The sequence below is a fragment of the Aspergillus saccharolyticus genome, assembly GCF_003184585.1.
Source record: "Aspergillus saccharolyticus JOP 1030-1 unplaced genomic scaffold BP01scaffold_55, whole genome shotgun sequence".
Taxonomy (NCBI): Eukaryota; Fungi; Ascomycota; class Eurotiomycetes; order Eurotiales; family Aspergillaceae; genus Aspergillus; species Aspergillus saccharolyticus.
In genome coordinates, this window is record NW_020290665.1 from 50,199 (window position 1) to 64,973 (window position 14,775).

The window sequence follows — 14,775 nt, forward strand, 5'->3', positions numbered from 1 at the left end:
GGGGGAATGTGGAAGAAAGAGGTGAGGTGAATTGATAGGAAATTTTTCTTCCGCGGGTTGTCGTGCAGACGGGGGGAGGGATGGTGCGTTGGAAGCCTTGACGTGTTACTGCGAGGAACAATAGATTTTCGAACAGAATAACCAGGGGACCTCCTCCCGTCCCCGGCTTTAATGCAATGGGGCGATAGACAGGACAGCAATTTGATCAGTTGTTGCTGCAAAAGAATGAGTTCGGATGGGAAGATCCAAAACGAAGGTGACGAGGTCAGAGCAGAGAAAAAAAGTCAGCGGACTGCGGGCGGGACGAAAAGAGGGCAGCTGCCTCGTGAGGTCACAGGTACCGTACAGCTGCGAACGAGGCGTTGCACGCTTAGGGGAGTGAGAGTGAGAGTGAGAGAACAAAAGAGGAGGAGGGGGGGATGAGGGGAAGAGAGAGAGGGAGAGGGAGAGGGAGAGAGGGGAGGTGGGGATAGTAAAGTGCTTGTTTGGAGGAGGGGAGAGAGGTGATGTTAAAGGGAGCAGCAACAACAGCAGCAGCAGTATGTCGGTCGGTTCGTCTCGGTGGTGGTAAATTTGCTAGGTAGGTCCTTTTTTGGTTTGAAGGTAAAAGCCCATACAATGGCTTCTGGGGATTTCAGGAGGTGAATAATCTCAGTGTTGGAATTAAGGAGCACCGCCAGCAGCCAGCCAGCCAAGGGACGGAAAGACAATAGTCGCGCCCCAATTGTGGGTTCCTCCCGAGAGAGACTTTGATGGAGAGTGAGTGGACACTAGAAAATTGAGAGAAGGGCGGGAGAAGAATCTATTGCTACTCCGTATGAATGATGAAGGCGATGGATAAGCAAAAAAGCGAAAGAAAGGTAAGAGAGGCGACAAGGTGGGTAATGAAATAGTGGAGTCTCAAAAGACTGCTTGCTGGTAGAGAACTGAAGCTGTAATTGACAGTTGACGACTCAAGCAGTCATGCACACATAGTTATAGTTAGGGTGGAATGCTGAATGACGTCCCGGCAAAAGGCAAGAAGAGGTTTGAAATTCCTTTTCTCATCTTTACTCATTCTACTCCGTACATCAGCTATTATCTTACTACTACTTCTCTACCTTACCTTTTGCTCTGCCCTTCTGCTTTGCGAGTTACGTCCCCAATTATTGGTCCGATCCTTTCGTGACCTTGAAACACGAGGGACCGGATTCTCTTCTCTATCAACTCAGACCCGCTCATGCATGGTGCAGCGATCGATACCGAAGGTAAAGAAAAATCAAGGTCATTGAAAGTGAATGGCGAACAATGAGGCACAAGTTGGGCTGGAATATGGCATGGTCGCCCCTCTACTACAATGTGAGAGTATTCGAAACAATTGGTTTAATTTCCATGGATGTACTATGAGTCTCCATCGTGGGCGCATGGCGACCCTCTATGGATTCAACCGATACACTAATGCAGTCCCTCTCAACGGAGACGGCCCCCCTCACCCACCCTCTCTCTTGAGGCCAATACAGCTTAGGGAAGGGAAAGGCAATGGTAGAGCTTCAATAGAGCCCACCAAGAAGAAACAGGTGTGGTGCTAGGTGGTGGTGATGTAATTATGAGGGTGGGTAATACTGTAGCTCAAGAAGAGCAGTGTATGCATCCCTCCACTAAGGGACCGACGCCCATCGATCTGTGATTGCACGATCCCTCTCCTCCTCCTCCTCCTCCTCCTCCTCCTCCTCCTCCTCCTCATGATGCCATCCATTCATCGCATCCGTCTATCCTAAGCCCGATTCCATCTTGCAAGGACAGTACTGGGCATGTTGCCATGTACTCTAGAGTATTGTGCAGCACGGTGCTTGGAAAGGCTTGGCTGACTAACCGAATCAGATCCCCCTCTTCTCCATCATGGATAGAGAGAGTCGCTGTGGTCACTGAAGATCACCACCACCTTTTTGTCCCCAAAGGAGATTGATTGGGCCACCAGATCAGAAACCGCAGATCCACCAGCGTCACTGGACATGGTCAATCCCAGCTCGCATTCGCTGTTCTAATATCCTTGCAGTTTCTTGTATCCCTTCCCACAGGCATGGCACCTCAGGAGTTGAACCTGGACAGCCACTGTGAGGTCGATTACACAGTATACCGGCTATTGAACACCGATACACATCAATCACACGAACCGAGAAATACTTAAGCCTGTTATAAAATACCAGGTCCAGCCGGTTTGTTTGTCTTCTTAGCCAAAAACTCGTACTCATTGGATCATTTGTTTACCCCCGCGTGGCAAAACACGTCCGAACCGTAGGGCCTACGCAAGGTTCCGAACATGTACTATTCCAGCATCCCATATCCTCCCTTCTGTTGATTCACTAAAGTAGGAAACGAGAAGCTATTACATAGTAAATGCTGAATGTCAATCCTATCAAAGTCTTCGAAGTAGATTGCCGCGTGCGCCGTCGAGCGTTCATAGTTATTCATGGTTTGGGTCCACGAAGGCTTCGTAGGGCCAGACCGTCCGACTCAAGCTCAGGAATGGATTTGTTGTGCTCTTCGTCCCCGTTGCCGAAGAGGGAAGCTGGTTTGACGCGCGGGCGGCCTTCGCCGTGCCGAGTCTGCTCCGGAAGAACAGATGCCGGGCTCACAAAGCTCGAGAGATGCTGCTTGCCGCCGAGCATCCATGAAAACTCAGAGTCGGCCAACGAGGGCCGAGGTGCGTGTCGGAGGGGCATGGGAGTGGGAAATTGTGGGCTGGTGGCGGCACTGCGGTCGCCCTTGTTTCCCATGCCAATGGGAGATCTGGGAGACCCGGCAGTTGTGCTAGTTTGGTGGGTAAAAGTGGAGGTGCGTTCTGCCCCATCGTTTGCAATTTTCGCGCTGTCACTGGTAGCTCCAGAAGCTTCAGGGGGTGTCTCGGAATCGGCATGACTATTCTCGCTCGGGGATTGATCTGCGCCGCTTAAAGGCATGCTGTGATCTTCAAGGCAGCTTTGAATACTTTGTACCCTGTCGAGAGCCTGCTTCAAGGCGTCCATATCACCATCGTCCACTTTCTCAGCCTTGTTCATATGGATGCGAATGTCCTTGAGTGCATGATCTAGCATTTTGGCGAGCTCCTTATTCCGCCCCTCTAATTGTTCGACTTTCGCTTTCAACTTAGTTGTATCCTCGGAAGACCGATCCCAGGGAGGGTTCAATCCCTGGGTTTGATTCTCGTATCGTGCACCGCGAGCATAATGCTCCGACTGGACGGACTGCATATTGCGCTTCGCTTCGCTCACTGCCCCTCGAACGGCCTTGGCGACTCCCCAAGCCTCTGTTCGGCGCTGTATACCCTCCGATACATCCTGAAACAGCGCTTCGAGGCTTTTCGGGCTATTCCTTGCGGGTGACCTCGAAGGAGAGCTGACCTCACTTAAGTCCCTGGAGGCTCTTCGTAGGCGAAACTTCCCCTTGGAGGGTTTGACACTTGGCTGTCCAAGTCCTCTCGACAGGTCCGGTGGTCTCCCGGAATATTTTGAGATGATGAATAGGCCTCTCTCTGGTGTGGGGTTCTGCTCCAGATATATCCCATCGTAGACGAAAGTCACTGGTGAATGAGGTTCGGGAGAAGGGTAACGAAGCAGGATGCTCAGAGCGCTTGACGAATCAGCACTCAGTACTGGCATGTGTTAGCATGAAGCCGCTGAATCCTCCACATCTCGTTGATAAGACGCAATATGATCTTTGTTGCGAGGCGGGAAGGGGGATCTCACATTGCCAACGAATCCGCAACAGCATTGCAACGCAAACATAGTCAATCAGCTCTGCACGCAGCCCTTCAGCGAAGAGTAGATCCCAAATTTGGAGCACATCTTGGAAAACAAATTCCCGCCCAAACAGAAGACGCATCCAACGACTACGCATAGTCAGCTTCACGCTCTCCAATGTCCCGGGCTGATGTATGACTTACGTAAGAAAAATCTGGGGCAATATCTCAAGCGTCTGCAAGTGATCCGCTAATTCGAGATCTGCTGTGACCAAGAGTTCATTATGAAGTCGCTCACACTGATGTACAATTGGAATGACATCCATCTGCCCATTGGACGATCGGGTCCGGTTGTGCTCATAGTACACTCGGACATTCTGCATGACGGAGCAGAACAGCGCAAACGAGTCATGCTCAACGTAACTGGCATCGAGAAGCTGAAGCATCGCGTCATCGCTCGCCTCGGCTTCCCCGGACTCTTTCAAAGGGTGTGTCTCGATCGCATCCCTGTCCACCACCCACAAGAGAGGTGCCAATACCTCATGCATGCCTTGTCGATAGCCGAGGTCTGGGTTAAGTTTCGCATAGATGAATAGTATATCGATCATCTTAGACTTGGTGGCGGGCTCCCGGAAGAAGAAGTTCTCTTGCAAGCACCTGTCCACATCCTGAGATATATCTGCTCTTGTCTGCTCGTCGTTGCGTAGGGTTTGCCATGGAGACTATGAAGTAAACACGCGGTTAGATACACTCACACAAGTTGCAACAAGAGACTTAAGAAATACCTCAACATCATCCGCCAGCGGATCAACAGTCGATTCCAAGTCGTCCGGGTGCTCGATGTATTTCAGGAAATGGGCCTTGAGGGCGACGTAGGCGCTTCGTGAGTCGGACAGCTTCCGCGGCCATTGTGCCCGATCGAGATCGTCGAAAAGCAGGAAGGCCTACACCCTCCCAAGGTAAGCGACAAAAACCATACTATAGTAGCAGCAAGCGCATGCCTTCCAACAGATCGATCTCAGTCCATCGTTGCACAGTTTGTCGTCCTGCTCCAATCTGAGGGCGTTCCGGAAGCTGGCGGTGTTGTCATTGTCGCAAAACAGGGTGTTCCATCGCTGCCTAACCATTCATGAGCGGGGAATCTCCTTGACTGAAGCGGTTTCATCATTATCAACATCATCGTACCTTGTCTCCTCAATGCCCCTCATTTCACCATATGGCTCTTCGTAGACTGATGTTCACAAGTGCTGCAGGTTGACGCGCTGCGAAAGGCACAGGGTAACTCCGAGTTACTGGTCCGCGGTTGGAGTAGCGGGCAATTGTCCTTAGCCGCGGAGGTTTGGACCCGCCACAGAGGATTTTCCTTGGGTGCAACATCACCTCTTCCCGCCCACGCCGCTCTTATCTACTGTGTATTGCGCCAGGTGCGTATATTATACTCCAATAATCGCATAGCGTATAAAGACGCTGAATCCGGCGGCGACGGAATCTTTCTACTCAAAGGAATATACCTGGAAGGATTGCATTTCGCTGAGTGCTCTGTGGACTTCAAGCTTGTGGTCGTTGTTTAGCGCTCCATGCCAGTGTTTACCTCTTGCGCCTTGATCGCTCCGAGAGTCATCCGGTGATTATATTAGGACAATCCCCAATAACAGCCACCCATGTCCGCGGATTTGTTCGCAGAATTTGGTACTGGTATCAGTCCCAACCAGACTTCAGAAACTATAAGCCAGCGGCCTACGAGACACCAATCAACTTCTCTGGTCCCCGACCTGGACTTCTTTGATGATACGCCCTCGTCACCATTCTCAAATCAAGCAGGCCAGTCCGCTGCAGCAGGCTCACAATGGCAAAGCCCATCCTGGAGCATGTCACCTGTGCCAGGGCTAGCACAGCAGTATAGTGTTAATGATGTGCTTTTTGATGCCACTCTTGAGACTTCCTCATACGATGAAACCGAAGACTGGGGCGAGTTCGAAACGGCAGACGTGTCTAATCAACGCGCACCTGTAGAGGAACAAAGAATCAAGGCCTCAGTTTCTGCGTCACGTCCGACGAAAGCTCAAGAGGCCTTTGATCTGCTAGACTCACTGTCGCTTGACGACAAACCGTCTGCACCCGGCAAGCCGACCGGGGCAACACAGCCGAAAGTCAACACTCAGAAGTTGCACAAAGTATCGCCGTCCGCAATACCGTCATTGCCTATTGAAGATGATGACCCTTTCGAGGAGTGGGGTGACTTTGTGGATGGGCCAGCTACAAATCAAAGTCAAAGGCAGGACTTAAAGGCACCAGTGTCATCGACACAATCTAGATCTGTCCCGGGCAGACCAAAAGTCCTACCTGCTACAACTAGTACTGCGCATACCAGCGCAAACTTTACAGCCTCCAGTCCCGCCGTTGCTGCAGAACAGGTTCGCCCAATCAACATTCCACCACCATCAGTGTTGTTGGAGCTGTTCCCTCAATTGTTTGAGCAACTCCGACTTGAAGCCATGGACGCGAGGAAGGATATGCAGCACAGCGATAAAGTCGAACGTGCAGCGTGGGTAATTCGGAATACGCTCAAGACTGCGGCTCGAGTAGTTGCGGGCCGTACCTTGCGCTGGAAAAGAGACAAGATCCTGAGTCAAAGTATGAGGATTGGCCCTGCAGGAAAGCCTGGCGGGATGAAACTCAATGCGGTCAACAAGAACGAGGATGTCAAGGAGCAGCAAGAGGCTGTAGATGTGCTCACCATGTGGCGTGACAGGGCGGCGCTTTACAACTCGGTCATTCAGGCTTCGGGAAATCGCCCGGTTCCTATCATACAGGAGAATGCTCGGGCAATGACGCTCAGCGCCGATCGGGGTGCACATAAATCATCACATGCTTGTGCTCTCTGCGGATTGAAACGAGATGAACGGTTGCCTAAGGTCGATGAAAATGTGGAGGATAGCTTTGGCGAGTGGTGGACCGAACACTGGGGTCACACCGACTGCCGGCAATTCTGGGAGAATAACAAGGCTCTGCTGGGTCAACGATGAATGTATAAATGAACACCAAAGTTGAAATACTGTTGGATAAAGGGCCAATTCCACCGGCCGCACAGACGCTCCAATGAAGGTCAGCAATCTGTCACTGGGTCTATATACGAGGGAAGGTGCATGTGGCACACATCACGCATCTGTCTTCAGAGGCAAAGTGTATAATGGTTCAAAGGTCGGACATGCCTATCGGGTTCACATCACGAGACATGGAGAGCTTTGACAAGACACAAACCAGGTATGCCCGTATGTGGCTTGTCTATATTGTACCTATAGTATCTGATTGTCCTCGACATCAAACAGTTCTTGAATTGGGAAACTGCCTGTAAATTTCTAGAAGTGCAATACATATTGTCAGTTGCAATGAGGCGATAACAATGATAAGCTCAATCCCAAAGCGGGGTCATGTGTCAAGGTGGGAGTCTAATGTAAGGGAACATTGCCCGGATGATGCACCAAAGACACTTGAGAACAACATATTGAAATCTGTCATTTGCGGATGGGATTGTCCCAGATATGCTTTTACACAAGATGGATCCATCACTGCGTCACGGGGCTGGTCTCTTCCCAAACTTTGCCCGATGCGGGGGCGTCTCCTCAACTCCGATGGGGAGGAGCAGCTGCCTGAAGTTAGTAATGTACTGTAAGTAACTGCCTCCACCTCCCGCTCATTCACCTCTGTTCCCTTTCCCCTCATCGATTTATTCCCCTTTCCTGCAGGAAGGAAGTGATCTATCTATCTACTGAATCCATTTCACACTACTCATTCGTCAATCTGCTCAGATTCTTCGACCAGCGGGGTGCCACACATAAACCATAAAACACGTCGTTGGTCTGGGCTGTACTGTACCTCCGCTTACTCCCGAGGTCTCCCTCCCACCACAGCTGCTTATCATCAAGACCATCCGACGTCTGGACGACGAGAGAGTCGTTTCACCTGCAGAAACGCCTGAGACACCTTGTCCTTCTGAGTTCATTCTGCCTGATCTTCTGATACAGTAATCGAGAAATCGGTCTCCTTCTCGGCTGGGAATAAAGCTTTGTTTCTTCACGATAAGACCCTCCAAGCCAAGTCTATCTATCTGCATAGGGGCTGGGACCCAAGCTAAAGCCTCAAGATCTACTAACAAATCTCCCTCCGAATTTCCCTCTTTCTCTTACCCATCTCGCCTTGGCGGCTTCGTTCATTGCAGGCGTGATTATTCGTCTTTCAAATCTTTGAAACTTTCAGACCCTGATTGAGCTGGGGGCAGTCGGCAGGCAGTCACGGATCGAACACGATGGGTCTTATATACAACGTTTATCTCACCTCCAACAAGATTTTCGGGTGTAAGCAATGCAAAACCCACCTGGCCGACTATGACGACATTATTAGTCGGGTATGTGTGCTGCATGTTCCATCCTCCACATTGTTCGCCCCATCCAAAAGCAGCGGCTGACCATGCCATCTCTCTTCACCTGCAGAATTTCCGGGGCCAGCACGGCAAGGCATACCTATTTAACAACGTCGTTAACGTTACCCAGACCGAAGCCGTGGAGCGGAGCATGACCACCGGGAGGCACATTGTTCGCGATATTGCCTGCCGGCAGTGCAAGGAGACTGTTGGTTGGAAATATGACAAGGCCTACGAGGCGAGCGAGAAATACAAGGAGGGAAAGTTCATTTTAGAGGAGGAGTTGTTGTGCGTTGTGTGCTAAGGTCTCGGCCTCGGAGAGTCTGAACCGATAACTACAGTCACATGCACACATGGCCTCCATGAACTGCATATCGCTGGTCACTGTGTCATGAGGACATCATGGTACTTGCGCAGATTCAAGCTGAAGACTGGTTCATTCAGTGAGCGATTGATTATTACTGTCTTGGTTATTATTCAGCGTTGTTACGGCGTCTAATGGAGCAAACACGATTGTCTGGCTTCATGGTTGGTATTCACCCCAGAAATATACACAAAATTCCTTGAAAAGAAAAGTCATTGGCTTGATTGTCAACGCAAAGCGATGTATGACCAATCAATTTGGGTGTGTGGAGCTATGCTGCCACTATTGCCATGTTAATCTACCTGACCTCTTTATGGTCCGGATGCGATAGAATGCCTTGTCTCTTTTCAGCGGTCGCAAATTGAGTCGCTAAAGGACAAACTGGCAGAGATATGGTCTTGCTTTGTAGAGTGATGCCTGGCCTACCCGATCCGCACTAGGTTGTTTGATAACGAGGACCCGGGGAGACTATATGCATTGACGTTCAAGTGCAGACATATATAAACGCGCCATCCACATGTGATGAAAAGACCACGACTCAAACCCAATCTCACTCTCAAATTGCAACCACACTTCAGGATCATGGTCCCAAAATCACATGTCGGTATGGACAATGAATCATCGCCCCCATCGCTCGTTAATCCAACTTAATGATTTAGACTACCCCTCATAACCCCTTCTGTTATACTCCCTCCCTCCCCTCACCCAAAGACCTGGAACCCCAAAACGCCTTACGTATGGAGTACTCCTGGCACTGGCACTGCAGAAAAGGGACCCACCCCAAGCCCACGCCCATCATCGACAACGGACAAGCCAGAAAGAGGGGCAACTCGCCGCTCGCCCCGCGCCGGCCATCGGAGCTCATGGGTGTGGACATCCGGGAATTCTTTTCCATTCTTCATTTCTTCATTCTTTCAGTCGCACCTCAATTCAACCTACGCAGTACTGTTCGAAACGGTCGGATCCTTTTTCAGTCGCACCTCAGTTCAACCTAGAAAGTACGGTTCGAAACACTCGGATTTCGCTCTTTTGCGCACAGCAACACCGAGTACAGATCAATTGGCGGCAAGAAATACAACGCACCCCGAGGGAAATGTCCAGCGAAATGCAGCAGCAGACGATGCGCGCGGTGGTGTTCCGCGGTCCTTATAAGGTGGCCATCGAGGAGCGGCCGGTGCCTCGGGTCCAGGAGAAGGGGGATATCGTGGTTAAGGTCAATTATACGGCGTTATGTGGGAGGTGAGGTTTTCCCCCTGAACGTTGAGTGTTGAGTTTGGGAACTTGGGAGGCAGAGTGGAAGGTTAATGCTGGCGTTGAGAGAAGGTGGGAAGTAGGGATCGGGATTGAGGGATGGATGTGCGGGGTTCTAAGGGGTGAAATGGGGTTCTAAAGCTTTTTTACTGACGGGTTTTCTTCTTCCATCATTATAGTGATCTCCATGTTTACCGCGGGATTGAGCCGTCTGAAGAAGGAGTGGTCATGGGGCATGAGGTTACAGGGACGGTTGTTGAGGTTGGAGATGATGTGCGCTCGGTGAAGAAAGGTGATTTGGTTGTGAGTGCTTTTACAACATCTTGGTGAGTACAGCGCTCTACTTCGATTTGAACTGGTTTTGTGGTGGTGTGTCCGTAGTGGTTTGTTTGGTGCATGAAGGAGTTGCGGAAGACATTGGCAGGCGTGAAGATGGGCTGCTCACGAAGCGCGTTCGCCGAAAGTCGACCTCATTGCTGATACTTGAGGATGAATTAGCGGCAAGTGCTGGTACTGCAGTCAAGGTTACTCTTCGCGGTGCGAACACAACGTTCTGCTTGGATGTGATGCTCTAGACGGCGCTCAGGCCGAATTCGTGAGTGTCCTTCACAGCTAAAGGCGGAATCTTCAGGCGATGTGGAAGCTGAACATGTTACAACAGATTAGAATTCCCAATGCGGATGGCACGGTGGTCAAAAACCCCGAAGGCGTCGACGACAAGCTCCTGGTTCTCATGGCCGATATATTCCCCACGGGTTACTTTGCGGCGCGAAATGCTTTCAAGGCTAGCACACCAGAGCAGATTGCAGAACAGACGGTCGTCCTCATCGGCTGCGGGCCAGTCGGACTGTGCGCTCTGATCAATGCCCTCGAGTACAAGCCGAAGCACCTTTTGGCGGTGGACTCCATCCCCACGCGACTCGAGCTCGCCAAGTCGCTCGGAGCCGAGCCTTGGAACTTCCAGACGGACCGGGAAGGTCTGGACAAGCGCGTCAAAGAGCTGACGGACGGGCGCGGCGCAGACGCAGTCATCGAGGTGGTGGGCTTGAGCCCGGCATTGAAGACCGGATACGATTTGTTGCGGCCGTTTGGTACGATCAGCAGTGTTGGCGTGCACAATGGCGAGGTAGGTGACCCGGCTGGTCTTTGTACAGACCCGATGCAGCTGACTGGTATATGTGCGTAGATTCCATGGAATGGCAGTGAAGCTTATGGCAAGAACCTGACGGTCCACATGGGACGGTGCCCTGTGCGTTCAGTCTCCGAGAAAGCTCTGCAAGTTCTGAAAAAGAACCAACATCTCCTTGGGTACGTGTCGCGTCATTTGTTCATGTTTGAATCGTGCCGCGATTTTTGGCTAACTAGAGGACCTAGCTTCATGGCCGACAAGATTATGCCCCTTACGCAAGCGGTTGAGGCCTATGAGCTCTTCAATGCGATGAAGGTACAGAAGGTGATCTTCGAGGCCGACAAATAGATCTTCTGCATTGTGCTTAGAAACTCGGCGACTTATTTGGGCCCTCTCAGACGATACCTCGAGAAATGTTCAGTAGGGATGTAGTCGTAGTAATCAGAGGTTCGGAGAGTAGTACAAGCAAAAACGAAATCAAGCAGTCACACCAGTACCAAGCAGTCATCTGAGAGCGAATTTGAAGCTCAATAATGGGGAATTCAGTAGTTGGAATCAGTAACTGAAAGATGGATCAAACATAGGGAAGAGCAAGCATCCCTGGAAGGCAGGATAGAGGATTGGTGGTGGTGGTAGAGTGGGTGCAAAGTCACTTTGCCTCCAATTAGTAGGAGAAAGTTACCAGTCAGTCAGTCAGCCGTTCGTTCGCCTTCCCGCCTTCTCAGTCCGTTTGCTGCTCCCACCTTCCACTTCTCCCTCCCTTCAGTTCTCCCTCCCTCCCTCCTCCATCTCTCCCTCTCTCTCTCTCTCTTCTCTTCTCTTCTTCTCTTCTTCCTCCTACCTCTTCCCACCTTTCTTCCTTCTCGCTACCACCACTTCTCCTCTTCTCCTCCTCTTCCGTATCCCCTCCATCTTTTCTCCCTCTCTCTCCATCTCCCTTCCTCCCTCTTCCTTCCCTTTGATTCTTCTGTCCCTCTTCCTTTTCCCTTCTTCCCGCCACCTCTTCCTCACTTTGTTCCTTCGCCCTCCCTCCCATCCTCCTCCACCTTTGCCCCCCGCCCGCTCGCCGAAAACCCCTCAGATTCGATCTTGTCACCCCTCTTCGCTCACCACACCCCCCTTCTCTCGATCTGGACTTTATCCGCATTATCGCCTTCTCTCCTCCTTGACTTTTTAGGTAAGACTATTTACTGTTTCTGCTTCCCTGCGCCCAGAATCGGTGTTTCCTCGCCCATTCTTTCACCTGCCCGGTCGGAACATTGCGAAAACAATGCTCATCTCTTGGCTCCTCCCTCGAAAATGAAGCTAACACAATAGATAAAGTTTTTCCTTTGAGAGATCGTATCTAACCACGTCACTTCTTTTCTCGATATCTTACTCGACCTCCTATTTTCTTGAAATTATGGACGCCTCCGACTTGCACGAGAATCCCATGGCCGATGAGACTATGGCTGACGCCGTTGACATGATGGATGAGGGTGACATTGAAATCACTCCCAAGACCGAAGAGGAATACGCGCAGTCTACGCTGACCCTCCGCGCTATCGTCTCCTCCAAAGAAGCTGGTATCATCATCGGCAAAGCAGGCAAGAATGTCGCTGACCTGCGTGACGAAACTGGCGTGAAGGCCGGTGTCAGCAAGGTCGTTCCCGGTGTTCATGACCGTGTGCTGACTGTCACTGGTCCCTTGCACGGCACTGCCCGGGCCTATGCTCTGGTTGCTAAGGGTCTGCTTGAAGGCGCCCCGCAGATGGGCATGGGTGGCGTAGTGTCCAACAATGGCACCCATCGTAAGTAGTGAATTGCGCATGCCCCTCCAATATATGGTCTAGCGAATGACTAACACTACTATAGCCGTCCGCCTCTTGATCTCTCACAACCAGATGGGCACCATCATCGGACGTCAAGGTCTCAAGATCAAGCATATTCAAGACGCATCCGGCGTGCGCATGGTTGCGCAGAAGGAAATGCTTCCTCAGTCCACTGAGCGTATTGTTGAGGTCCAGGGAACCCCGGAGGGCATTGAAAAGGCTATCTGGGAGATCGGAAAGTGCCTCATCGACGATTGGCAACGCGGAACCGGCACTATTCTGTACAATCCTGCTGTTCGTTCTTCGGCCGGCGGTACCAGCAACTCTGTCAGCAACCAGAGCACCGGCAATGGGTACAGCAGCCGCCCTTACAACCGCACCGGCAACGGTGCCGACTTCAGCGACCAGTCCGGCAGTTACAGCAGACGTTCCAACCCCGATACCAGCAACCGCGGTTACCCTCTTGTCACCGAGGATGGCGAGGAAATCCAGACTCAGAACATCAGCATTCCCGCCGATATGGTTGGATGCATCATTGGCCGGGGCGGAAGCAAGATTACCGAGATTCGTCGAAGCTCTGGAGCTCGGATCTCTATTGCTAAGGCTCCCCATGACGAGACGGGCGAGCGCATGTTCACTATTATGGGCAGCGCTCAGGCCAACGAGAAGGCTCTCTACCTTCTGTACGAGAACCTCGAGGCCGAGAAGACCCGCCGCAGCCAGCTTCCCCAGGAGTAAAGTCTTTTCTCCACATAACCATTCAGCACAAATCTCGCGCCACATTGTCACTACCCGAATTCTTATGCGCTTCCTTCCAGAGAACATTATCGCGCGATGTCTCCCTCTCGCTTGTGCTAATCACCTTGATTCTTGACGCTGTCTCTTTTTCTTCCATATGGCCCTATCTGTGTTACCTTATAATCTCATATGTGCAGCTTCCTTGGTTTTACAAGAAGCAATAACTTCGCTAAGGTGGACCATGCATGCCTGTCAGATACCAGTATTATGTGATCCTCCATGATTGCTTTGACTTGGAGAAAGAAGAAATGAACCGAAATCGGAAGAACTACTACGGACGTGATCCCCCGCAGCCGATGTTATGTTCATTCATTCTACCATACTTTCTTGCCTTCTTTGCTTCTCCCTGCTCCCTTGCCCTTGCTCCTGGGATCTAAGCATGTTTAATACCTTCCCCTCGCAAGCAAATAGTCCTTGCTGTTTCCTGCTTCCCGCAAAAGTCATCTTTCTCCCATCCACTATTCTTGACATGAAGCTCACCTAAACCTAAACCTCAACTCTCAAATTGTCATCCACCGCTCGCCTCTTACTTCTTGCTCCCCTTTGCCCCTGCTCGCTACAATTCCCGTCCCGATCCTCATATCACCACCGAGCATTAAGATACATAAAGCATTTGGTCACTGGACACTTACAATGCAAAATGTATGGTCCTTTTAGCAAGACGAACGCTGGGTAATCTGTTTCTTCTACTGCTTTGAAGTTGTTTCGATGGATTGATCGCAAATCTGTATACCAGGACTTGATAGTTCAATTTTCTGTTATGATGGGGGACCATATGAATCTACCTTCTCATCTGACGTCCGCAAATCAACATGCTATGTAGTCATTTAGTTGCTGTAACAGGTCATGCCTGTAATTTTTATCCGAGTAGTCTGTACTACTCCATACCGTCTAGAAGCATTTTATAGTCGAGGCGCGTTTACTGTTGTTTCATAATAGGAAAGAACGATAGCACCAGAGCCTGCGAGGGACACTTATGGATCAGGCAGGTTATGTCGAACACAGTGCTCTCCCACCGACCGCACGTCAGTCTCTAGGCGGCAGACTCGGGAGAATCCAGCAAGTAACCTAATCAAGTCCAGAACACGTCGTCGTGGCGCTTTGTTCTTCCTTTGTTCTACCGTAATCCTTGTCTGTGTCATATATTCATTCATTCACATGTACACAATACACACATAGCTAAGGACCCTGAGATTCTGTACATGTATCAAATGGCCACAAAAAAAAAAAAAAAAAAAAGAAAAAAAAAGAAAAGGAAAAAACAGGATGACATGCTTGAATCAG

The 14,775-nt window shown here is 50.7% G+C and overlaps 5 protein-coding genes across 5 annotated transcripts; 4 read left to right on the plus strand and 1 right to left on the minus strand.

Annotated features, from left to right (window-relative positions):
- Positions 1–2,034: 2,034 nt before the first annotated feature.
- BP01DRAFT_426712 (GTPase-activating protein GYP6) lies at positions 2,035–5,038 on the minus strand. Its single transcript, XM_025579812.1, has 6 exons — positions 4,904–5,038; positions 4,720–4,837; positions 4,504–4,662; positions 3,923–4,440; positions 3,726–3,868; positions 2,035–3,631 (listed from the first exon to the last, which is right to left on the minus strand). The coding sequence occupies exons 1-6, from the start codon at positions 4,924–4,926 to the stop codon at positions 2,448–2,450; spliced, it is 2,145 nt and encodes a 714-aa protein (XP_025426931.1). The 5' UTR covers positions 4,927–5,038; the 3' UTR covers positions 2,035–2,447.
- BP01DRAFT_360818 (uncharacterized protein) lies at positions 5,038–7,036 on the plus strand. Its single transcript, XM_025575998.1, has one exon. It carries the CDS (start codon positions 5,380–5,382, stop codon positions 6,742–6,744), a length of 1,365 nt encoding a protein of 454 aa, XP_025426932.1. The 5' UTR covers positions 5,038–5,379; the 3' UTR covers positions 6,745–7,036.
- An 892-nt stretch (positions 7,037–7,928) lies between these two features.
- BP01DRAFT_189740 (putative Yippee zinc-binding protein Moh1) lies at positions 7,929–8,841 on the plus strand. The gene is made up of 2 exons (XM_025570939.1): positions 7,929–8,123; positions 8,209–8,841. The coding sequence occupies exons 1-2, from the start codon at positions 8,025–8,027 to the stop codon at positions 8,440–8,442; spliced, it is 333 nt and encodes a 110-aa protein (XP_025426933.1). The 5' UTR covers positions 7,929–8,024; the 3' UTR covers positions 8,443–8,841.
- Positions 8,842–9,607: 766 nt separating this feature from the next.
- BP01DRAFT_306953 (alcohol dehydrogenase family protein) lies at positions 9,608–11,230 on the plus strand (the record flags this gene model as incomplete). Its single annotated transcript, XM_025572267.1, has 6 exons — positions 9,608–9,741; positions 9,933–10,079; positions 10,252–10,354; positions 10,397–10,879; positions 10,940–11,061; positions 11,128–11,230. The coding sequence occupies 6 exons, from the start codon at positions 9,608–9,610 to the stop codon at positions 11,228–11,230; spliced, it is 1,092 nt and encodes a 363-aa protein (XP_025426934.1).
- A 991-nt stretch (positions 11,231–12,221) lies between these two features.
- On the plus strand, positions 12,222–13,655 carry BP01DRAFT_189900 (KH domain-containing protein). The gene is made up of 2 exons (XM_025570940.1): positions 12,222–12,672; positions 12,737–13,655. The coding sequence occupies exons 1-2, from the start codon at positions 12,285–12,287 to the stop codon at positions 13,429–13,431; spliced, it is 1,083 nt and encodes a 360-aa protein (XP_025426935.1). The 5' UTR covers positions 12,222–12,284; the 3' UTR covers positions 13,432–13,655.
- The last annotated feature ends 1,120 nt before the right edge of the window (positions 13,656–14,775 follow it).